The following is a 24,659-nucleotide window of genomic DNA, read 5'->3' as shown; positions in this document are numbered from 1 at the left end:
TAGGTTAAGTTGGACGAAATGCAACTTTTAATTAAATCTTGTGATCACGTGTTTTAGCGACTAATTTGCAATATAATCAAACACGCTATACCTATTTTAATTATGTTGATTGTAGTTCTAGTAATTGTGGCCATGATTGTAGTTCTAGTAATTGTGACCATGCACACACATTTTTTCAATGGTATAATTATGTTTAACTTTATTTAGGTATCTTTATTAAAATATTAATATTTAATAATGGGAAGATGAGCTTAAAGACAAAGAGAAAAAGAAAATTTTAAACAAAAGTCGGAGTTCTTTCCTTTCACGCATACAATTGTATGTCTAATTAGTCTTCATGCATGTATTAACAAACAAATTCAAATCCAATTATTCAATCTAACAATACAAAGCTAAATCATGAGAATTTTTTCACTATATCTAATTTAATTATGTTGATTGTACTTCTAGTAATTGTGGCCATGCACGCATTTTTTTTTAATAGAATAATTATGTTTAATTTTATTTAGGTATCTTTATTAAAATAGTAGTATTTTGAAAAGCAAGAATAATGGGAGGATGAGCTCAAAGAAAAAGAGGAAAAGAAAATTTTAAACAAAAGTCGGAGTTCTTTTCTTTCACGTAGACAATTGTGTGTCTAATTAGTCTATCAGATAAGTAAATAATTATATACTGAGCATAATCAATTACTCACTTACAGAATCTATTTATGTCACTAATGGAACTGATTTATTTTATTATTTTATAGTAAGGTCCTTGATCATACACTCTCTATAAGATTCCAGTTGACCCATTAAACTAGAAGACCAACTCTCTTTATAAGGCCATTAGCTTACTCATATTTTTCTATTATTATTATATTATTAAATTATTATTATTTTGGTGTGCGTTAAAGTTAATGGGTAAGTGTGATTTGGAAAGATTATAAAAGGTCTAGGGCAAACAAAGAAACATATGTCATACGGTATTTTGTGATAAGGATTTTCAGAGATCTAAAAGTGGTTTAAGAGTAGTATGTCCATAGGTACTATTTTATATTGTTTTCTATTTTGAAGAATTAAAAATTTAATTTATCAATAACTACGTTTTGAAGTTAGTATATTTATGATTAATAGAATTTATTATATATATTTTAGATCGGTAAAATCTTACATAGTCTTCATGCATGTATTAACAAACAAATTCAAGTCCAATTATTCAATCTAATAATACAAATCTAAGTCATGAGAACTTTTTTTTTTAATATCTTTTATTCAACATATCCATAAGGATCAAATACGTTTTGGCTTTTATTTCCAAATGCAGCAACATTATTTATGGTTTCTTAGTTTTTTCATTTTGTTTTGGATATCAATGAAGATAATCTTCTTCTTTCCAAGACAAGCTAGGGAAAAAAGAAAAAAATTGTTTTTTCGTGCAAGATTCTAAATTTGACTCTTACATTTCCAAATAAATCGATAAAGAGAAATTGTTAACCTCGTCATAATCATTGTTATTATGATGATCAATGCCAACTCTCTATCTTACACGTAACCTTCCATACTCAAGTTAGCTTGAAATTGTTATTTATAGACCTTAACAACTAAAATTTATACATTTTTATTTTTTAAAAGTATAAAAAAAATTAAATGAAGCTGATTGATCAACCATAAAAAATACCAATTAATAAACATTATTATTTTTCCAGAGGAAAAAAAAAAAAAAAAAACTCATTTTGTTTTGGTCTCGTAAAAGTTAAAACCAAGAAAGTTCTGTTGGGTTCTAGAAGTTGGGCTCCAGGTTCATTGGGTTTGATTACGGACCTTCGGCTTTTGAATAGAATTATCTTCATTCATGTTCCAGCTAAATGGATCCCAAACAATCGGGCAGAAGCCCAAACAATTAGACGGACCGGCCCGAATATGGCCACCAAGCGCAGAATAATAACGTGCTGTCGTGTCAGCGCGGCTGCAGAAGGGGAACTCAAACTCGGTCATCGGGAATGGGGGACGAAGAAGACGATCCACCTCTTGCAGTTCAAATTGACCAACCCACTTCAACTGCACCCCAAGACGACGACGTTTCAGTCGGGGTTACCGTCATTACTGGCTATTTGGGTGCTGGAAAATCCACTGTAAGCTCTTCATCCTTCAACCATCTCTGTTTCAGTCTTTGCACCCATTAATTAGACTCTCTAAATTCTTTGTTATTTTTTTTTTCAATATTTTTCTTTTACATGATGGAGTTGTTTTCTTTTTCCTTTTTTTTCTTTTTTTTTTTGGTTTTTTTTTTTTTGGGGGGGGGGGGGGGGGGGGGATGATTTGTGATGTTCTAGCTGGTTAATCATATATTGAATTCCCACCATGGGAAGAGGATTGCTGTGATATTGAATGAATTTGGTGAAGAAATTGGTGTTGAAAGAGCAATGATAAACGAAGGAGATGGTGGTGCGCTTGTAGAAGAATGGGTTGAGCTTGCAAATGGGTGTATTTGTTGCAATGTCAAGCATAGTTTGGTTCAAGCACTGGAGCAACTTGTTCAGAGAAAGGAAAGGTTAAAAAAACACTGTATTCAATTCTTCATTGCATATATTTATATGATAGGAAATAAATGGGGGATTAAGTTGATTTTTGAAGATGGCAATTTTTGACTTGTAAACATCCATAAAATGCATATGCTATGCAAAAACACAAAAACCCCTTTTAGGAATACCCCACTTTTTAGAACTCAACTTAGAGAAACTTGGATAGCTTTTAATGCATATTAGTGGCCACGTGACAATGTTAAGATAGTAATGGTGTGGAGTTGTTGGTTTGTTGTTTGTAGACTTGACCATATATTACTAGAGACTACTGGTTTAGCAAACCCTGCACCTCTTGCATCTGTTCTGTGGTTGGATGATCAGTTGGAATCAGCAGTCAAGCTTGACTCAATTATCACTGTAAGTTTTCTATGAATTTGGTACTTTAATTTATTATTTTCTGTTTTAGTTGATATATGGCTCTTATTTGTATCCAGCTAGCTCTTATTATTTTTAGTAGCAAATCTATAGAGTTATAATGCGATAGACTTCATGGTATCACAACAATAGACACTATTTTGGAGAATGAGGTCTGCCTAGGGCTTTCCTTAATTTGTATTAAAATGATGCATCATCTGTCTTCACATTATGTTTGTTTTATGTTTAGCAATTGAATGTCGGATGTAGGAGGCACAAATCTGTATGCAGTATCATTTGGTGTAATGTAAGAATGACTGTGATTCTCACTGTTTTGCTTTGATAAATTACATATAACAGACGTTGACACTACATATTTTATGTTTGATTTTATATTGCTACAGAATGATATGCTCAGTTAATTTATTATTATTAATTACTTTATACTATGATATAGAACTGAGTTTGTAATGCTGCCATTTCTCGGACACAATCATATGTTACTTTACAATTAGCCACTGGATTGTCCTCATTGTTTTAGGTTACTACACAGGTTGTTGATGCCAAAAACCTCCGTTTTCAGCTGGATGAGCATCGCAGCTCTTCTTCATTTGCTGAAGCTTATCATCAGATTGCATTTGCGGTGATTATCATATTACTTATTTATGTGTTAATGACTATCATATTTGCATCTTTTTTAATGCCAAGTTTTATTTATATTCTTACTGCAACTTTTCCCTGCTGTTCATATTTATTTTGATTTGATGTATATGTTGGTGCTTTCAGTTTAGATCCTTATAACTTATGTTTTTTGGTGTAGGATGTTGTAATTCTTAACAAAGTTGATTTGGTTTCTCCAGAGGGTTCTGGGGGTGATCTAGAGGAACTAGAGAAGGATATACATAGCATTAATGCACTTGCTAATATCATTCGTACTACACATTGTCAAGTTGACTTGTCCAAGATATTGGATTGTCGAGCTTATGATGCTACAGTTAGTTGTCATATCACAAATTTTCAATCACAGGTTTTTCTCCATAGTTATTACCGAACTTAGTGATTGATGTATCTCAATTTGATTCTTCTCAGCATATCACTCGTTTAGAAGCACTGTTGGAAGAGAGTCATTCGCTTTCTACCCAAAAACTTCATGACAGTGGTGTGCGAACCCTGTGCATTTGTGAGACCCGGCAGGTTGATGTTGACAAGGTAGTATTTCAAATAGATATTACACTAATCTTTTAAATGGCATACTATTTGTTGATTGATCCTTTGTAGCTTCTCAAAATGGTTATAATTTGTCATGATTTTGGTGCAGCTTTGCACCACCTTGAGTCAAGTTTGGACTATTTCAGAATGTAACAATATATTGAATTCTTATTTTATGGTTTTTTATAGCTCAATAAATGGTACAAAGAATGGGTGGCCAGACTTTTTTTGCATCCCCTGATTCCATGCACTTTGATGTGAATTTGTTAAGTTAGAGAGTCAAGTTTTCAATAGAATTTCTGTTTATGTTTTTTAAAATGTCTCGTTATTTTGACCTTTATCTGAAAACTCAACCTGATTGGCTTTTCTTAGATTCAACCCTTTAAGTGTTTAATTCGTATGTTTGAATTTTCAACCCTTTGCTGAAGTTTGTGTTCCACAATGGTATTAAGAATGTTTTACTTTTCTAGAAGCATCCACGTAAACTTCTCCTGGCCCATAGAAAGTATGAATGGAAAAGATTTTCGTGTAGTTTATCTGCCTGTATTACAATTGTATTTGAAGCTGGATAGTTTAGAGAGCATATCCATGAAACATTTGGTAAAAAAATTGATTTAGAAATTCTATCTTCCTTTCTGAAGCTCAATCTTCTATATGATAATGTGGTTTTACTTAATGACGTCTGACTTGAATTCTTTAAGGTCCGTTCATGGCTTGAGGAGATTCTTTGGGATAAGAAATATGGCATGGATGTATACCGTTGCAAGGGGGTTTTAAATGTTAATAATTCCAACCAACTCCATACTTTGCAGGTATGTCTAATATTGAATGCCATATTCTTGGTTTTACTAGGAAATTTCACTTTATTTTTGCTCTGTGAGACTAAAGTCTATAGATTGTCGTATGATGTTCTAGCTTTGTCTTACTTTGGATATTGGTTAGTGTGTGTTTGAGTACCCTGTTAATTGACTTCTCAGCAGCCTTTAGGAAGCATGTTCTTTAGATAAAAAATCACCATGCATAACGTAATGATTAAAGTTATAAACAACTAAAACAAAAGGATGGTGCTCCAAATCCTAATTGAGATGGACCTTCACCAGGCTGTCTTGAGGTTTTAGCTTGCTAAGAATTACTTTGTGTTCACTATTTTCCTCCAAATCCTCTACTTCTTTGTTATTGTAAGACACACAGACTCAGAGATAGAAAATAAAATCCTACCATTCTGATGAAACGAGACTTGCAACGAGAAGTGGCTATGGATTTAAAACTGAAACATTTGCCTTATATATACATTGATTCTGAGTATGCTTTTATTTACATAGCCTGAAATATTGGCAGGCTGTGAGGGAAATATATGAGATTGTTCCAGCTCGTGATTGGAAAAAAGAAGAAAAGCCGATGAACAGGATAGTGTTCATAGGTAACACTGCCCATATTATGTTATTCTGATGCTCTTTGTCTCAGTTTGTTTATTTATTTTTTTCTCTTTTATTTATTCATTTATTTCTCTCCAGGTCATAATTTAAACGAAAATATCCTTACCAGTTCTTTAAGAGCTTGTGCAACTTGTTAAGGATTGTTTATTGCCACTAACAGTGGGTCTGCTAAGAGATTACAAATGACCTGGTAGAGAACTGGATCGTGAAGCTGTGCAACTTATTCAAATATATTTGTGTTCCAAGTCCTATACCATACCAATTTTGGGAGCTCAAGAAGGCTCATTTTTTAACCTTTGTTGTACAACTTTCCTTCCCCGGTCAACTCTTATCTTTCATAGGTTCTAAGACATAATTGTCTTTCGTTGAAAATGGAAATTGCCAATATTTTGAGGCATGTTGTCGCTGTGCGGTTGAACGTTTCATCTATTATTTGTTTGAATGTATACTCTAATTTGGCTCATGTTCATAACAAAGAAATTGAATGCTAATTAGCTTCAAGCGTTCAATTAAAAGCATAACAACAAAAGAATGAAGATGTCGTTTATCCAAAGAAAGAGCACTTATATATATATGTGTGTGTGTGTGTGTGTGTGTGTGTGTGTCGTTTATCCGAAGGAAAAACACTTATACAGAGAAAGGCTATGTTGTGGTCCTTCCGTATGCAGATCCGCTTCGAGAAAAGTGTTGGCTTTGTTGTATACAGATGCAAGGCAGATTTTTTTTTAAAAAAAAAATTGGTTTTGGTGTAGATGCTTTGGTGTGGATCCGCAGACGGATTGTCCCATAGCCTCCTCTTATATATATATATATATATATATATATATATATATATTCAAAAACAGATGGAACAAAATCCCCTAGCTCTTAGTTATTCTTTGAAAGAGTGGCGAAACGGTAATATTATTTCAGTGTTTATGAAGAAAGATGAGGTGCAAACGATGGTGTTCGTATATGTGAATAATGTCCATTAGTTTGCACATTTGGACTGTTTTATCTCTTGTATGCCCATATATTGTTTTTTTTATTTTTTATTTTTATATAAAAATTGATTCCAGCCGCGGAGAATCTAACCACACACAAATAATTATTAAATAATAATAATAATAATAATAATAATAATAATAATAATAACCATCGATGAAGAAAACTATGAAATCTTTCTCTTTTATATAGGAAGCAGCGCCAACGCAAATAAGATCAACAATGTATATAAGATCCACCCCCAAGCCACTTAAGAAGCATAAGGTCATGCACCGAATTCAACATAGTACACGTTTTGTAGTCTATTCGCCTCCAATCCGCTTAAGATATGTTGACTTAGCTAGATTGTTATGTGTTGGAGTTACAAATTACTTCCAATTTGTTGCCCTTTGTTATTAATGTTTCAAGGGGAATTTTACGACAATTAAAAACTTTATACAAACTAGTATGGGACTTTAGCCTTACAACTTATAAGGCTACACTTTTATATAGGCCTCCAACTGCTATAGTACAAACTACACAGCTAGATATACATCACACAATATCATAATCATTCTCTGCTTGGATTTTTTGATCTTTATATCACATCTTGATCCAGACTTTTCACATATTCTAACAGACATTTCTCAATCTTTATGTTATATCATGTTCTAGGTTTTTAAGGAAATGTTGTCACCAATCTACCAAACCAAAAAAAAAAAAAAAAAAAATAAGGGTATAATCGTCACTAAATTTGTTTGACCAGATTTAGGCCCGTGCAATATGCATACCATAAAACAGGAATCGGAATTAACAGGGACAAGAAACAAGAAAGCAGAGGACATAAGAAATGCTTACAGATTGACAAATAAGGTAATGTAGAACAAACTATTTATGATGAGATTAATTATATGAAATTAATAAACTGTATTCTGGGTTCATAAAACAAGATATTAGATTTCTCAGCTTTGCATTTATCAGCCATTTCAAAATTGAATAACAAGTTTCTTGATCTATTTCTTGATGCACCACAGCTTAAATTAAATTTAGAAAAATGCTTCATCTCCTTAGATCAGTGTACCTATTAAATTTGTATCACCCTTTTTTTTATTTTTTTTTTGGGGGTAATGAATATGCATCACTTTAATTTGCTAACTAGAGGGATGTGTCTTCAAATGTTTTATCTAGATGTAGAATTAAAGCGATTAATAGTAGAAGAATGGATAAAATTGATATTAAGTTTTTGATCTTTCATGAATTCAAACACTCGTTTTTCCGTTAATAAGTACTCGGTACTGCATATTGGGGTTTCTATCCTGTGAAGCAGGTACAGGAACCGAATCATTTCCACTGAAAAAAAAAAAAAAAAATGGAATAAAAGTAGAACTCCAAAACTTTGTATTTATTATATAAAGCATATCAACAATAGGTTCTCCTACTAAAAAAAAAAAAAAATAATAATAAAAAAATAAAAAAATAAATATAAACAAGAAAAAATAAACCAAAAAAAAAAAAAAAAACTTGGGTTAGACAGTAGCTCATCTTGGGCGGTGAATATATAGGCTGCAAAAATGCCTTAAAACTATCAACTACTTCCATATTCAATGCTGACGTATAATTCTTAAAGAGTATGTTGCCATGACAGAGAACAAAAAGAATTTAAACAATGTCAATGTTTGACTATACATACATACATATACATATACATATACATATATATATATATAATAATGGTTTGACTATATAGTAAAGCTATGTCAAAGACAAGGTTAGGACATACGACGTCGTTGAATAAATGATGATCCCAATAACCACAATTGCAAAAGCTAGATAATATAACCAGTCAACCTGAAATCTGAGAATAGGAACCAGTCAGGTTCGCTAACAGTAGTGCCAAATTATAAGGACTTACGAGGAGATGGTCGGTACAAAGTACAAACTAACTTATAAGTTGCAGCAAGCCATTATTGTAGTATCAGTTTCCAAATGAAAATAGTTATTCTATTGCTACTGTTCTCGTCACCAATTCTCTAGGGGTAGTACGATATTTTTGTAGAAGTCATGCATGTGTCATATATATCTTTTTATATACGGTTCAATGATTTGGGAGGATCAATTGGTAGACAATTTGAACTCCTGTATATAACAATCTAGCTAAGTGTTAGCTCAATTCATTTTGTTTTCTTTTTTGGGTACAAAGATGTGTAGGCAGATAAAAGAATCTGCATAATAAATATAAACTGGTTAATTAATTAATTAATAGATTTTTTTGGACAAAATTAATTAATATACTATAAAATAATAATAATAGTTAATTGAGCATATTTCATTTTATTCCTGCATTTTTTTGGACATATTTTTTTTAATAAGTTATTTAAATATAAATTATTTATTTTTTTATCTTTATATATGATTTGTGCTTTCGTAGATACAAATAGAAATACACTATCACTATCGGAATTAACCTATTTTTTTTTTTTTTCATATCTTTTCATACATTTTTACCCATAAAACCATCTATTTTGTCATAATTATTAATGATCTTATACGTGTTATAAAATAATTTCTTAATAATTTTTATTTTGATCTATTTCACAAAACATGATTCAATTAAAAGTTCTGATTTCTTTATTAGTGTGAATTAAAAGTTTTGATTTAATTTTCAAATAGAATCTCAAAAATCTCTTGCGCCAAAAAAAAAAAAAAAAAAAATTAAATAAATAAAAGCCATATGTCTAAATAGAAGATGCAAAAACGAAAATCACCGGACCCAATGCCCAATGAAGAAATCTGAACTGAAGTCTCTGAAGTCGTGAAGACTGAAGAGTAAAAGAAGCAAACAAGGAATAGCGCCGTGTTGTCCATCGTTTGGTTTCTGTTTGATTCTCACGATTCTTCGCGTTCTTAGCCCCGAAACTCTCAAACGAGAAGCTTCAAGCTTTCTTCATCAAAGCTTTTTACTTGGGTTGTTCTTATTTCCCTCTCTTTTTGAAATAAAAGCTTTTCGTTTGTTTTTGTTTGTAGAAGAATTGAACAAGATAAGGGCTTTAACCATTTCCAAGCTCAAACCCATTTCTTCAATTTCCCATCTTTTATTGATGGTTGAGGAATATTTACTAAATGTGCTTGAATTGGGTTTTTACTTTGTTTGCGTTCAGGAACATCAACATGTTTGCAGGGCCAATTATGGGGCATTTACTATTGTTACTGTATCCAGTCTACTGAATCTCACTATGCTGTAAGCTTCCTTCTATTCCATCATCTGGTTTCCATATAATTATATTTGATCTTCATTTTTAGTTTTCAAAGTCGAATTGTCAGTTTCTCACTGTCACTGCCCTTTTTTGCTGTGATACTATGTATAGTCAGAATCAGTACATCTTTTTTTTTGAATCTGTATATTTGAACTATTTTTGCCAATTAAATTTCTGTCCTCTGTGTTTTTTTTTTTTTTTTTTTTTTTTTGGGCTTTGATCTTCAAGTTAGCACATTTCAGTTTCCAATAAACTGCTAGTATATGGTAAATGTTGATGCTGTAAATCTAATCCTATATGTGTTTGTTAAGAAAAATGAACAAGTAAAGATATCCCCTGGACAATGATTGTAGATTTTTATTAAATTGCTATATTTAACAATAGGATAGTTTTCTTAAGATTAGAAAAGAGTATGAGCCAAAGTTTTGTTGTTACTATAACAGATTGCTTGTTGTTCGAACAACCATGTATTTTATCTATTCTATCCTCTGGTTTCTTCTTGTTTTGTTGCTTTATAATTATATTTGAGCTTTATTATTATTTTTTTCAACGTTAAATTGTCACTATCACCGCCCATTTCTTGCTGTGATGCTAATTATAATCAGAATTTGTATTTTTGTTTTTTTTTTTTTTACTCTTTATATAGGAACTATTTTTTTTACCAATTAAATTCTGTTTTTGGTCTAATCTTGAAGTTAGCAGGCACATTCAGTTTCCACTGAACTAATCCTATATGTGTTTGTTAAGAAAAATGAACAAGTAAATACATCCTAGATGAGTAACTCCATGGTCATCAATTGTAGCATTTTAATGGAATAGCTATATTTAGCAATAGGACAATTATCCTAAAATTAGAAAAGAATACAAATTGAAGTTTTGTTGTTATGATAACATATTGCTGGTTATTTGAACAACCATGTAGTATATAATGTTCTCTGAATGTTTTCTTTTTCACAAACTAAAGCTTTGTGAGAGAATGGAGTTGAGAGTAATATTGTGTTGTTTCCTTGTATCATGGTTTTCATTTTGTTTTGCTGATAATATAGAAGTTACAATTAGAGGAGAAACCTCAATAGCCAAAACAGATGACAATTTTATATGTGCAACCTTGGACTGGTGGCCTAATGAGAAATGTGATTACAATGATTGTTCATGGATTGAATCTGGCATTCTCAATATGGTACAACTATTATTATCATCATCATCATCTTCATCATCATCATCATCTTCATTTTCTCCTTTGTCCCCCGGTTTGTTGCGCTAACCTTTGTGGCAATTTTCAATATTTTGCAGGATTTGAAAAGCAAGGTTCTGTCAAATGCCATCAAGGGTAAGTTTTTAAAGGAGTTATGTGGTCAAATTATAGCTAAGATGAATAAATAAAAAATTATAGAATTCGTAATAACTCAATGATGGATGGTTAGGTGCCAAATTGACTCCATTTTGACATTTCTTATTCATTTCATCTCTCTTTGATCTTCCACAGTCTGTTACATTAATCACTAGTACTGTCACGACCGCATAATAAATAAATAGATTTGGAATCATAGAGAATAATTGATGAGTTAAAAGCTTGTAGCTTCCCTAAGTTTGTATTTTTGGCCTTGTCTGTTTTTTCTTTTTGTTTTGGGATCTTCAAAAGTGCTATTCTAACTTCTTACTATTTGGGAAAAAAATAAAAAAATAAAAAATCAGCATTCAATTCTCTTAGGATCAGAGTTGGAGGTTCATTGGAAGATCAGGTAGTGTACAATGTTGGAAATGCAGCTAAAGAAGAATGCCCTGAGTTTACAAAAACCAGTGGTCTATTTGGATTTAGCAATGGTTGCCTTCCCCAGAAGAGATGGGACGAGCTCAATCACTTATTTAACGAAACAGGGTAAGTATATTTACTAACTCTTTTCCATATTTAAAAATATGAGTAAGGAGCCAGTAAATAATTTATCTTTTATGGCAGAGCAAAAATGACCTTTGGGTTGAATGCCCTTTATGGAAGGAAACAGTCCCAAGAAGACAAAGTGCTTTGGGTAGGTAAATGGAACCCTCAAAATGCCCGTGAGCTTATGGAGTACACTATATCAAAAGGATACACGATTGATTCCTACGAACTTGGTAAATATGGCTGCACATTGAATTATGAAGCTTTCTCATTTAACAATACAACATATTGCAATTACATATCAATTACTTGTTCTCAGGAAATGAACTCTGTGGGTCTGGAATCGCAGCAAGGGTGGAAAGTGAACAATATGGGAAGGACATGATTGAGCTGAAGAATCTAGTGAAAGAATTGTACCCGGATGCCTCTAGAAGACCAAAGGTGTTAGGTCCTGGTGGTTTTTATGATGAAAAATGGTTTAATACCTTCCTACAGGTCTCGGGGCCAGATGTAGTTGATGGTTTGACACATCACATCTACAATCTTGGTGCAGGTATATTTGTACTCTTCTGCACTTTAATGAACCTAAACCACCAAATGCTATTGTGGTACTCCCTTGCAATTTGAAATTGATTCTTTTTGGAGCTAAACAAAATCATGGTTATAGGTGTTGACCGCAATCTTATCAACAATATTCAAGATCCATACTATCTGAACCAGATTGCACAGACATATGCTGATGTCTCCAAGTCTATCAAGGACTTTGGACCATGGGCAGGCGCATGGGTTGGGGAATCAGGTGGAGCTTATAATAGCGGTGGCAAAAATGTTTCACATACCTTTGTTGATGGTTTCTGGTTAGTACCCCTCCTACTCATATTTTTAAACAATGTTTGCTTGCCTTTATGAAACATGTATGGAGACTAACTTGAAGGAGAGAGAAATTTAGGTATTTGGACCAACTTGGCATGACATCAACCTTCGACCATAAGGTTTTCTGCAGACAAACTTTAGTTGGGGGGAACTATGGTCTTCTTAGTAAAGAAACATTTATTCCCAATCCAGATTATTATGGGTTAGAATCTCAAACTTAAGTTTACGAAGATACTTCAAAATTATTTATTTAGCTTATCATCCTTGTTGATATTGTCCAACTACTTTCATGCTTTCCTATTAGTGCGCTTCTGTGGCATCGGTTAATGGGAAAGAAAGTGCTGTCTACTAAACACCAAGGCTCTCCATATTTACGGGCTTATTCTCATTGTTCAAGAAATCATGTAAGAAAAATGCATTATAACTTGAAATTCAACTCTATTTTTCTTGTTGGTCTATGAATAGGATATGAAATTCATTGTTTGAAAACTTGTTAACCGATTCAAAACTCTGTTTTCCAGCCGGGCGTTACTCTACTTTTGATCAACATGTCAAACTCTACCTATTTCGACGTCTCAATTGAGAACGATTTCAATCTGTATCCAGAGCAAGTTGGGGGTTCAATACAAAGAGAAGAATACCATTTGACTCCCAAAGATGGTGATATTCAAAGTGATGTGGTTCTACTGAATGGAACACCTCTGAAGCTGACTGATTCACTGGATATCCCTAGTTTGGAGCCAGTTCTCGTTGATAGTTCATCCTCAATAAGGGTTGTGCCTGATTCTTTTGTATTTGTGGTTCTTAAGGATTTTAAGGCTGCTACATGTGCTTAGAGATCCTTAATTGCCATATGTGCTGTTGTTAAAGAATTCAATTAAATTTAATCAAACTTGCAAGCACACGAATTTACTGTTAATTAGACCTGTCATTAATTTCCGGCCAATAAATTATTAAACTAATATGGCTAAGCACTCGTTAACTAAGAACTATACACAGAAAAACCCACAAATCTGATTGGATAGGAACTAAGAATTATTGGACGTCTATGAGACTTTGCTGTCTTCAAGCCTTTTGTTTGGAATTAAATTTCTTCTAATGTATAAAATAGCAAGCAGGTATTACTAAAAAAGATAATTAAAAAAAATAAATAAATAACAAACCATAAGAGGACAACAGAGCCGATTGAAAGTGGATGAACAATGCGTTTACTTATTGATTGTTATAAAACAGAGTCTGAGCTGATAAACTAAAAACAATTCCAATGTACACAAAATTGATATACAACACATTCAACCAACACCATTGAATGTGTAGTGGGTCAAAAAATCAATACTTTTTGGGTTGTGGTAAAACACTTTAACAACAGTTGATTACTATGCTATTGTAGCACTTCCAATTGGAGCTTGAATGGTAGCCTTGGTTTTGATACAGCAGCGCCTTGAGTTGATCATCGGCTGCTTTTGTTTGTTCAAATCTTGAATGCCGCGATCAAGAAGGCCGAGTTGCTGCTGTGACTTGGAGATCACGTCCATAAAGCGGGACTTCAACATGGAAACCCTAGCAGCCTTTCTTGGTGACAATTGTGTCGACGACGAGGTTTGATCGGCGCTGCCATTGATGATTTGGCCACCGAAAGACTTGGGCTCGTTGGTTGTATGATCGATGATGACCTCCTCATCATCACGCTTGAGAAACAAGCCCAGCCCATTTAATGGGTTTCGGCCGAATACATGATAGTAAGGAGAAGCGCGACACATATTCCTGATTTCCATCTCGATTTGAAGATTGTCTTCGAACACCACGCTTTTTTCGAGTTGGTCCAAAGCCATGCGAGAGGCTTCCCTCTCTCTTTTTCGCCTTAACTCGATCTCTTCACTGCTTTCAAACTCAATGATTCTTTCCAGTCGGAGTAGAGCAGCGCGTGAAGCTTCTCTTTCTTTTTCTCGCCTCCTCTTCAACTCCATCGCTTCCCAGATCATGGGTTGTGTGATCACAAGGGATTGCTGTTAATGGCGGAATGAATGCAAAACAGAGAACAGAGAGAGCGTGAGAGAAAGAGAACAAGAGAGAGTGAAGGAGTAGCAGTTAATGTTATAGCAATGGCGGTGGAGATGGTAATTATTGGAACCGCGTAAAGGAAGAAGAAGAAAATTGGAAAGTAGAGAAGGGCAGAGCAGAGAGAAAAAGAGAGTGAAGTGGGTAGGAAAGTAACATATATGACCGTTGGGTTTGAAAGGCGGTGGAATGGGTATATCCAATAAGAATCATGGGTTGTTGGTTTTGACTGAGTCAGCGTGAGGAGGCCGAAAAGCTATGTTGCTTTATTTGAATGGTAATTTTACAAAATTTGAAGCCAAACATAGTGTAATTGTAAAAATGTAGCAAAAATAAAAATAAATAAAGTAAAATAAACAAATATTAAGAAATTAATTCGAGAACAAAAGGGTTTTTATTTTATTTTATTTTATTACTCAACTCTAGGGCTGAAAGAAATGTAGTTCCGAAAAGAAATTAGAGAATTGTGAATTTGAAAAAGTGATTGGGTTCGTAGCTATGTATAAAAAAGTAATTAGGAATAAAAAAATTCAGTAAACTAACAGCTACAAAATTGCAGAAGATTTAAAGAAAAAGATTTGCTTCCTCTCAGAGTCTTACTTGGTTCCCCCCACCAAAAGTTGTAAGCCATTTCAATCTCAACCAGATATTAAAGCATATATAAATTATTGATCCAATTTGGCTTTGCTTTGTTTATCTACCAGGGAAGTTTATGGCATGCCAATTATGAAACATTTGCACTTGGCTGTAAGGCTACCTTTCCATCCTCTAGTTTCATTCTTTGTTTTGCTTCCTTGTAGATTAATAATGTTTATGTTGCATTTTGTTCAAGTGTGGTTCCAAAGGGATTTGTTGCTCATGGTCGAACTAATTCTTCTATTTTAATCTATTAAAATTATTCAACTAATCTTTACCATGAGAAACTTTTTGATTTATATTATTTCAAAATACTTACTACAATCATATTATAGAATATTAATATTAAGAACTACATACACTAAGAAATTACTATAGATCCATTGCAAATGACTTTGTCATCCAAATAGAATTTGTATCCTCTGGCAGATAACTAGTATGAACTATTGCAAATAAGCATAAATATATCAGAAAATAATTTTTTTTTTTTCCAAATGTGTTCCATCGCTTAGGTTCAATCAAATTCAGAAGCAAATATTACAAGTTTCTCATTCCTACTGTATGAACAGTAAACTAACGATTGCAGTACCTAAACCACCATGCCTAGCATAGAAACTAGTAAACTAAAAAACTATACCAGCTTCATTGCCAGCGTTAGAACAGCACTTACAATGGAATGCCACAGATATATGCAACAGCAGACTCAAAGTATTCACCCTAATTCCTCTAAATCAGTAAATTGCCTTTAGAAAGTCAAGCTTTATTACGTGGAAGTTGATCAAAGTTGTTATGAAAGCTTTGACTACTGCAGAAAAGTTCCTTATCTGTCATGCGAAGTGGAAAAGAAGAACTAGAAACATGTTTTTTTGATGAAGAAAATTAAAAATTCTAATAAATCTTCAGATGTAGAATTGAACATGAAAAAAATGTACACCAATAAATTTGAAGAAATCATCTGTTGCTGCCATTTTCTTCTTGTTCAATACTGCTGTAGTAGCATTGGTGGCCATAATTATAGCATCATCAGCTTGCTTCAAAAAATTTTACATCAAAGAAATGAGTTATTTTTCTTGAATCTTCAATTTCTTCTGTAGTAATTAACCACAACCATACACAAAGATATGGTTACTGTATGTAGATACATTAAAGTTAAAGCTATAAAGGAAAACTTAATACCTTATATTACCAATTCCTTGATCTTTCTCGTCTCATCTATGGCATTGTTAATGTCTAATCATATCTTTTACTCTGCCATCAACAGCAAGAAAATAATTATTACCAAACAATGAACTCCACAACCCCGTGTCAATTCCAATGGGAACCATATGTACCCCACAAAACAAATAGATCATGCAGTCAAAATTGTAAGGGAGTTACATTACACACAGCCGCAGGTAAAATCATCAAGTTGATCCCAAAATTATACAGACTTCATCATTTAAACAAAAACTATATATTTTTTCTTCTTCTATTTTCCATTCAATCAGTGAAAAAAAGATATATCATTTAATCGCTTACTTGTTTAGTCCGATTTTTGAGATTTATGAGGCATGGTGAACAAGCATTAAACGTAAAATTAAAAACTTCCAAGGTGAATTCAAACAGTTATATTTGTTGGACAGGAAGACTTTTGAGGTTTCTTCAAGTCCAAGCAACAAGTAAAGTAACAGTGGTTATCATGAAACCAGAAGTAAACACTTAGATGATCAATCTATGTGTTAAGATTATCATGAAAAATTAGTGATTATCTTAACACCTAGTAGCACTGAAGGAAAGTCAACAGCCTATAATTGTCCCAGTGGATGGTGCAACAGCATGTACATAGACCATCATAATCAGATTGATTTTGCACTTTCTTTTAGGTTTTTCTCCTAATATAAGAGAGAAATAAATGGATCTGAAAATTACCAAACCACATAAACATGGGATACACAGGAAAGTCTTAACCATCTGAAAACAGTAGCTTCAGGCCTTCAGCAATCTCATTTTGTAAGCTTTGATTAGATCTTCTGTAAATTTTCTTAACAATCTTCTTTTATGCTTGTTTCTATAACTAAATAAATAAATAAGACAATGGTTGAATGGAAGAAAGGTAGTAGCTGTAGTAGTAAAGAACAATTGAGACAAAACCAACGAACTCATTTTGTTTAGCCTTAACCGCAATACTAGGAAGCTAAGGGAAATCTTATTTTCTTGACATCAGCTTTCCTGTCAGCTGGAATTTGTGGGAGTCCATACTAATTTCTGTATAAACTACACAAATACGTACGTCTAGTGTCTGTAAAACATTACAGACGCGTACACACATATATTTATATAATTAATATAAATTCTTGATGCGTTGGCCGGGTGTGAGGGATATACGTGATGAGATTGTTCCAGCTTGTGATTGGAAAAAAAATAAAGGAAGAAAAACCGATTAACTAGATAGTTTTGATATGTGACACTGCTCATGATAACTTTTGAAGCTACTTGTCTCCGTTTATTTGTAATTTATTTTAAGTGTTTAATGCTTTGCTGAAGTAGAAAAAGTCGATACAATAATAATTACTTGCACAAATCAATGGAGTTTCGTTAATATACATATATATATATATATATATATATATATATATTGACACACATACATTTATATTATGGTGCTTAGGAATTTTATATGAAATTATGTATATTCTATTTTAGACGTTTGGTCAGAACAAGAAAGTAAAAATGGGAATTCCATCAACAACAAAGAAGCAGTTTTTTAGATGAAAAATAAATACATAAACAACTATATTCATAGCTTAATATATAGTGGAAAATAAAACAAGCAAAGCCAAAAAGAGAATGATGATGCCCTTTTTAAGAATCTTTTTTAAATAAAATAATACTTCCTAATTGTATCATTAACACTGTATCAGAACTCTGCATTGGTGCCATACAATGTGCATTTGTGCCATGGGACTCTGAAAACAAAATTTGTTAAAATCCAAATCACAACTTTCAAATCTAATTGAGTAGTTTTCTGATGTTAAACTACCATTTTTATTAATAAGTTCTTTTAAGGATATAATTTTTGTAGAAAATGTCTTTTTAAATAAAAAATCTTTCTAAAAAACGACTTAGACATTCATCCAAAAAATAAATAAATGAACAAATTATATTTGTTATTTTTTTTTAATATGTACTTTTTTAAAACATAAAAAAATATATTTACCAGAAAAAAAAAAAAGAAAAAATAAATTATTATTATTTTTATTATTTATGAAAAAAATTCTAAATTAAACACATCTTCTTAAATAAATTATACAGTTTAAACCTTCAAACTTATTTTAAATTTATTACCAGACAGTTAAAAGAAAAAATCTCTTTCATCTTTGCTTATCATTAATTAAAATTACATAAAATAAAAAGAAGAAGAAGAATGTTTCAAAAACGGTGTCGCTTCTTCCAAACGTCACTTACCACTCCCAATTTCCCAATTTCACATGGCTTGTCTTCATACACCCTAGACCTACCTCCGTCTCTCAGAGACGTCGCGGATTTGAATTTTTTCTGTAATTTGTTCTTATTCAATACTCTCTCAATATATTATTTGTATGTTTCACTGAAAAAACAAAAGCTTCAGGATTCTACCAGATTTTCTTCTTTGAGCTTGAGACTATTGAACAGTCCCAAATCCCATTTCCCAATTTCCCTTGGTCTTCTCAATAAACCCCAGAGACCTAACTCCGTCTCACAGAGACCCACACCTACAATCTGTTCAACTCGCATTGCTTAATTGCAACGCTGATTTAACTTTCTAGTTTTTCATGTATATATTCTTATTCTCCATTTTTGTTTTTCTGACAAAGCTTCAGAATTTACCAGATTTTTCCATTAATTTTCACTCCCAAATTCATCCAAACTGAGCAAAACAGAGAGAGAATAAGACTACAATTCGAAAACACAGAGAGAGAGAGAGAGAGAGAGAGAGAGAGAGAGAGAGAGAGAGAGAGAGAGAGAGAGAGAGAGACTTAACAGAAGGTTTGCAAAGAGTTCTAACGCTTACAGCAAAAGAAGCTCGATACCAGCTAGCACTCAAGTTTTGATTTGGGCTTCTCGTAAAAAGGTTGTAGAAGGGCTTTTTTTTTTTTTTTTTTTCCTCCCCCCCACCAAAAAAAAAAAGTGTTTGCTTCTTGCTGCTTCTTCGATGTTCGTCCTTTCTTAGCCCACCTTCTTTTCTGCTACCATTTCTGTTTCACTTTTTTGATAATTCTTTCTTCAATAATTTCTCATATTTTATTATGGGTAAGAGTGCTACTAATTTTCTATGGCTTTTCAAAGTCCTTAGTGACATAGAGGCAGAATAATTTATGAAATTTTGTAATTTTATTGTTTCTCATTTTTCAGCTCTTCGAAGTTTTACCTTTCGGTCCAGAATTTCATTTGAGTTGCTGAATTCTGCCAAGCTTTAAGCTAATCACGTATGTAAACTTAAACTAAGTTTCTCTTCAATAATTTATTTATTTATTTTTGGATTATGCTTTGATAAGTTGACCCTAATTTGCATATAATATTAGAAGGTGAATGTGGTTATTTTGTTTCATGTAGATTTAAGTGTCAACCTTGTAGCTCATTATTAATGTACTTGGGCAAAATCTCAACAGGCTAGATTGTGTTCCAATCTGAAATCCAAATTGTTGTCCTAAAATACTCAATATATGTGATTTTGTATGCTTATGATTAATATGGTGTTGGGATTAATGGGGCCTTGCCAGTTCTAATGGGAGTTTCAAATTGCCTGAGTTGTACCTGTATCTAACCACTTTGAGGAGGAAATGCTGTAATGGTTAATATTAAAGAGATTTAATCTACTTGCTCAAATCCCTCATAAAACTTGCGCAAATCCTTCATAAGCCGTCCTCGATCTTTCAATTTTTTGTTAGATAATTTAGCCGATTCAATCTATCTTTGGAAACAAAATTGGAACTTGAAAGGATTGTTAGAGTTATTAATAATCATCCTTTCCCTAATCAAGCACTTCAGCCTACCCTTCTTGAGCATGACCCATTTCCATCATCTTCATTTAGAATGTTTTGAGTCGCCTCTATGCTGCCTATCCCAATGATCCAAGTTCAGATGCTTTTGGAAATAGACTGCACATTCTCAGAAGGATGTGCTATTTTGATGAAGCTTGGGGGTTGATGGAGGGAATCAAAAGCACGCATCCTTCGTTGCTTACTCTTAAATTGATTATTATCATGCTGTCAAGGATTTCAAAGTTGCAATGTTATGAAGTTATACTTGAAGCATTTGGAAAGATGAAGAAAGATATTTTTGTTGGGCAGAATTTTGTATGAACGCATGTACTTCTTAAGGCATCCTGTATACAAAAGCAGATAAATGAGGCACAGTCTATCTTCGTAAAGATGCATTTGCGATTTTCCCGCGATATAAAGACCATGGATATCTTGCTTTTAGGGTTCAAGGAATCAAGAGATATTACAGCAGTAGAATTTTTATACCATGAGATGGTTAGAAGAGGTTTTAAGCCAAATATTGTAACTTATGACATCAGAATTGATGCTTACAGAAAGAAATGTGATTGCTTTGGCAATGGTTTGAGACTTCTTGAAGAAGTGGAACAAGCAAATTTTTGACTTCTGGCCATCAGCTGTTTATTTTGTTATGCAGGCAAGCTTTGCATTATAAATTGATGGCTTGAATCTAGGCATTGGAATAGTTTCTGTATTGGATTCAACCATGTTGGTGAGAATTCTATATTTCTTTTCTGCTTGTATACCCTTACACGTAATAGATTAGGTTTGTTTCAATAACTGATCAATTCTTTTTTAAATGCAACTCTTATCTTTTTTTATTAGTTTTCTTTCTCCTTATGTATCTAATAGCTAGTGTTTTCTTTGTCTTGTTTTTTGGGGACTGAATGATGTTATTTGAGTGTTTCTCTCCATTTTCTAGAATGGCATGCTTCTTTAGGCCTAAAAGTTCCTTGATGAATGTGTTAGAAAGGAGATTATATCATTTATAAAATTGGGTCCTCACAGTATTTATCATGTTACTCTCCTTTTGAGGTCTATGGGCATTTATAAAATTGGGTCCTCACAGTATTTATCATGTTACTCTCCTTTTGAGGTCTATGGTGGATTCCATAGCGTTTATAAGTTATGAATCCAAATTAGGCTGATTGAGGCCTATTAATAGTTTGTGATTTTCAGATAATTTTTTAGGAGAGTTGCCTTTTGATTTTTCTTGTTAACTTCTTTCAGTTACTGGTATCTTCAAAACAGATTTGTTGGACAACTGGTTGATGGAGGTTGTGAAGTGTGAAAGTTCATTTGGAGAAGACAGCGATGATGATAGCCATGGGCAATATGCCAATGATGATGATGCAGAATATTCCTATGCTTCTGGCTTAGTGCCCAAATTGCAATCCAGGTTGAGCTTTATAAAACAAAGGACAAAAATTGAGACTAAATTGTTTCTTAGCTCTGAGATTCTGTTATATGGTTCCAGGAACATTGTGTCAAAGGCCCGTTGGAATCCTAAAATGGAAATGGCTGAAGTCATAGTTCAAAAGGGTTCACTTTGGAAGACAACTGGAATAGCTCGTAGTGGCATGATCTATTGCTCAATTGAAGAAGTTTTGTAAGTGAATTGCTCCTCGATCAGGATTTTTCTTTCCTTTTATTTAATGTAAGTTGCTGTTTCTCTAGAAATTCAATGAAAAAGATAAAATAAATGTTTGTGAAGTGGTGAACTTTTGTTTCCTAAAACTTTATTGATGCAGTTCATTTCAGTTAATTACATTTTTGGGAGTATGTCAGAGATGTTTAAAATAAAGTTTATAAAAAAATTTCCTACTTGTTAGATAATTGTTTTAGGTGAAGGGTGGCATTATTTAGATGAATTTTGCGCTTATACTTTCTAAAATGGATTGGAGGTTTTTGGTAAATGATAAAATTTTCAAAGGTTTTTGGCTGAATTAGGGGCTTTAATTCTATTGGATCATTGTGATGCCACTCTTCCCTTAGAAGATATTTACGTAAAGGTTGCAAATGGAAAAAATGGGTGTTCTTGGGAGCAATTTCAGGCGTATAAACAACTAAAATCTCTTGGTTACATTGTTGGACGACATGGTGTACCCTGGTCCTTGAAGGGTGTCAACAGAAGCAATGAATGTGTTTCTTCTAAATGCTCTGTAGAAAGTGCATTGGCAGACTCGGAATCAGAAGACAAAAGTTCCATTATTGGAATGTTCAATGGAATGCAGATCAACGAAGCAAGGCCAGTTTTTGATGTTTATCTACCCAACAGCAAGTTTAGAAAGTCTTCTCCTGGCGATCCAAGCTTTGTTCTCTGCTTTACTGGGTATTATTATTATTGTTTTAATCCTTTGCTTCAATTGTGCTCAGTTTATTGCAGATAATGTCTGTGTGACGAAAATATGAACTTGAATTTATTTGAAATTTATTTTTCCTATTGCTTCTAAGCAGCATGCTCTTCTTTTAGTTTTACATCTGATACCATTTTTTTTTTTCCAATATTATTTATATATGTTTTGTATTGTGATGGGTTGCGTTCGCTAGGGGCTATCCACCATCCAAAGCAGAACTTGAAGCCCTGGAGAGACAGTGTGGGGGAGTTCCTTTGAAGTTTTGTCACATCGAGCATGGACGGGTCAATTTCTTTTCTTTTGACCGAGTGGAGCTTCCCGTTCTACCCTGACATATGCAGTTTTATAGTTCTAGAAATGTACTAGGTTTGTTTTTGTTCGACCATGGATCATAGTTTTTGCATTCGAGTTTACTTTTTGATAGTAACTTCTCAACATTTTGAAATTTGTAGAAGTTTTTCTGAGTGCATAAGAATGCTCTGAACATAAGAATGGTAAATTTGCATACAGTTCGTATTACATTTTGCCCTGCTACAGAGATGTTAGTTTTTCATGCTTGTCATTCCAATAAAAAAATTCTTATTATTTAGGAAATCTTAAGCAGATGGAAAATCTTGGAACACTGATGGTTTTTTGGCCAAATATCAATATGATATATATATATATATATATATATATATATATATTTTTTGTTACGCTATTATTTTTGTAACATACATTATTTTCCGTAACGCTACAAATAACAAAAATTATGAACAGTTTTGAAAATCTTATGCAGTTGTACTGCTGTTAGCCCACTAATTGCCGTTATGCTATTATGTATTTTGTTTCGAAAATTATGTATAACTTTTTTACTCTTTTTTTATTTTTTATTTTTTATTTTTAACAACTTATTTGTTTGCTTTTGATCATGATTAAAAAAGGTATAATCATAATTTGAAAATGAGTTTCAAAATAATCCTTTTATACGTCATTGTTGATAACTATTTAGCTTTTATCAGGCATGCATAAAAGGAAAGTCTTAGCTGTACAATTGTCAACTAATGGTGGGCCTCGTAATTGCATCTATACGTACTGAGTGATCCACGTAAGACCTGTTACATTAAAACACAATATAACAGAGGCTATATAAGGTTTAAAATATTCTATATTTTTTTAAAATTTTTCAAAATTTTTAATTTTAGAAGGGATCGATAGAATTTAAATTCGAAATAGAAATATATAAAATTTTCATAATATCTATTGAAATTTTCAAAATTTTATCAAAATTTCTATGAAAATTTGCATAAAATATCCACATCAAATTCTTAATGATTTGGTTAAAAAATTTATAATTTCCATAGAAATTTTTGAAATTTTCATGAAATTTCCACTGAAATTTCAAAAATATTCATAAAATTTATTAATTTTTTTTAAAAAAATTCATAAATATTATTGATATTTAGAAGAGATAGTGGCCAAAGGGAATCACCAAATCAAGAAGTTGGATTAATCCCATTTACTGGTGAACAATATTATACACATGCAATACAAGATATAAATCATGAGATTAGAGATGTAGGTCAAGGATTCGATACTATTGGAAAAGACTATATACGTAAAGAGAAATCTATAATGAAGATGTCACAACAAGAAGAAAATTCGATTTCTATGAATTTTGAATCTATGAGCGTTGGAAGTTTTTTTCGTAACCCTTATTCAATGGATATTTATGGAATGTCATCAAGTAGCAAATCATGGGTACTATCTCAAACTCAATCATCAAAAAGTAGTAGTTATACACATAGTCAACTAATAATGCAAAATCCATATAGTTGGCATATTAATAATTATGTGCAAAATTATCGGGGAGATACATATTTTCATAATTATTTTTTACATTTCACATCTCAAAATCAAACTGAGGAAACTGATGATTTTCAACCATCCAGAAGTTCTATATGGTATTAAAATGACATTTATGAACTGCAATGCAATTGTAATAATCGATTTATATATTTAAGTTAATAAATAATTTTATCTTATATGTATTTTTTGATATATTTTTATTAATAATAGT

At 32.4% G+C, this 24,659-nt stretch overlaps 3 protein-coding genes across 14 annotated transcripts; all 3 read left to right on the top strand.

Annotated features, from left to right (window-relative positions):
- Positions 1–1,638: 1,638 nt before the first annotated feature.
- Positions 1,639–6,122, top strand: LOC107428882 (uncharacterized). 6 transcript variants are annotated; one of them, XM_048462892.2, is made up of 9 exons: positions 1,655–2,113; positions 2,315–2,532; positions 2,806–2,920; positions 3,459–3,560; positions 3,738–3,911; positions 4,007–4,126; positions 4,828–4,938; positions 5,465–5,546; positions 5,641–6,122. In XM_048462892.2, the coding sequence occupies exons 1-9, from the start codon at positions 1,982–1,984 to the stop codon at positions 5,697–5,699; spliced, it is 1,113 nt and encodes a 370-aa protein (XP_048318849.2). In that variant the 5' UTR covers positions 1,655–1,981; the 3' UTR covers positions 5,700–6,122. The 6 variants fall into 6 exon arrangements, with proteins under 6 accessions (XP_048318850.2, XP_024934375.3, XP_060669273.1 ...); XM_016039473.4 differs by having other exon boundaries at positions 1,661–2,113; positions 3,471–3,560; XM_048462893.2 differs by lacking the exon at positions 2,315–2,532 and having other exon boundaries at positions 1,639–2,113.
- A 3,296-nt stretch (positions 6,123–9,418) lies between these two features.
- Positions 9,419–13,452, top strand: LOC107428871 (heparanase-like protein 1). Its single transcript, XM_048462158.2, has 10 exons — positions 9,419–9,490; positions 9,684–9,763; positions 11,073–11,109; positions 11,475–11,658; positions 11,737–11,891; positions 11,978–12,211; positions 12,326–12,515; positions 12,608–12,733; positions 12,836–12,935; positions 13,053–13,452. Exons 5-10 carry the CDS (start codon positions 11,744–11,746, stop codon positions 13,365–13,367), a joined length of 1,113 nt encoding a protein of 370 aa, XP_048318115.1. The 5' UTR covers positions 9,419–9,490; positions 9,684–9,763; positions 11,073–11,109; positions 11,475–11,658; positions 11,737–11,743; the 3' UTR covers positions 13,368–13,452.
- A 5,237-nt stretch (positions 13,453–18,689) lies between these two features.
- On the top strand, positions 18,690–23,119 carry LOC107428885 (uncharacterized). Of its 7 annotated transcripts, none has more exons than XM_048462786.2 (7): positions 18,690–19,315; positions 19,597–19,670; positions 20,881–20,955; positions 21,495–21,642; positions 21,721–21,852; positions 22,177–22,575; positions 22,794–23,119. In XM_048462786.2, exons 4-7 carry the CDS (start codon positions 21,515–21,517, stop codon positions 22,930–22,932), a joined length of 798 nt encoding a protein of 265 aa, XP_048318743.2. In that variant the 5' UTR covers positions 18,690–19,315; positions 19,597–19,670; positions 20,881–20,955; positions 21,495–21,514; the 3' UTR covers positions 22,933–23,119. The 7 variants fall into 7 exon arrangements, with proteins under 7 accessions (XP_048318743.2, XP_048318742.2, XP_048318741.2 ...); XM_048462785.2 differs by having other exon boundaries at positions 21,474–21,642; XM_060813564.1 differs by lacking the exon at positions 18,690–19,315 and adding an exon at positions 19,347–19,494 and having other exon boundaries at positions 21,474–21,642.
- The last annotated feature ends 1,540 nt before the right edge of the window (positions 23,120–24,659 follow it).

The sequence above is a fragment of the Ziziphus jujuba genome, chromosome 12, assembly GCF_031755915.1.
Source record: "Ziziphus jujuba cultivar Dongzao chromosome 12, ASM3175591v1".
Classification (NCBI taxonomy): Eukaryota; Viridiplantae; Streptophyta; class Magnoliopsida; order Rosales; family Rhamnaceae; genus Ziziphus; species Ziziphus jujuba.
Note: the sequence above shows the minus strand (reverse complement) of the source record. Positions and strands in the feature narration are given on the sequence as shown.

Excerpts from the sequence above, each read along its gene's own strand:
- LOC107428882 (XM_048462892.2), top strand. The coding sequence starts at position 1,982 with ATGGGGGACGAAGAAGACGATCCACCTCTTGCAGTTCAAATTGACCAA. Across the intron at positions 2,114-2,314 it reads TGGGTGCTGGAAAATCCACT|CTGGTTAATCATATATTGAA; the intron begins GTAAGCTCTTCA and ends GTGATGTTCTAG. Across the intron at positions 4,939-5,464 it reads ACCAACTCCATACTTTGCAG|GCTGTGAGGGAAATATATGA; the intron begins GTATGTCTAATA and ends AAATATTGGCAG.
- LOC107428871 (XM_048462158.2), top strand. The coding sequence starts at position 11,744 with ATGACCTTTGGGTTGAATGCCCTTTATGGAAGGAAACAGTCCCAAGAA. Across the intron at positions 11,892-11,977 it reads GATTGATTCCTACGAACTTG|GAAATGAACTCTGTGGGTCT; the intron begins GTAAATATGGCT and ends ACTTGTTCTCAG. Across the intron at positions 12,734-12,835 it reads CCCAATCCAGATTATTATGG|TGCGCTTCTGTGGCATCGGT; the intron begins GTTAGAATCTCA and ends CTTTCCTATTAG.
- LOC107428885 (XM_048462784.2), top strand. The coding sequence starts at position 21,515 with ATGGAGGTTGTGAAGTGTGAAAGTTCATTTGGAGAAGACAGCGATGAT. Across the intron at positions 21,853-22,176 it reads TGCTCAATTGAAGAAGTTTT|GTTTTTGGCTGAATTAGGGG; the intron begins GTAAGTGAATTG and ends AAATTTTCAAAG. Across the intron at positions 22,576-22,793 it reads TTTGTTCTCTGCTTTACTGG|GGGCTATCCACCATCCAAAG; the intron begins GTATTATTATTA and ends TGCGTTCGCTAG.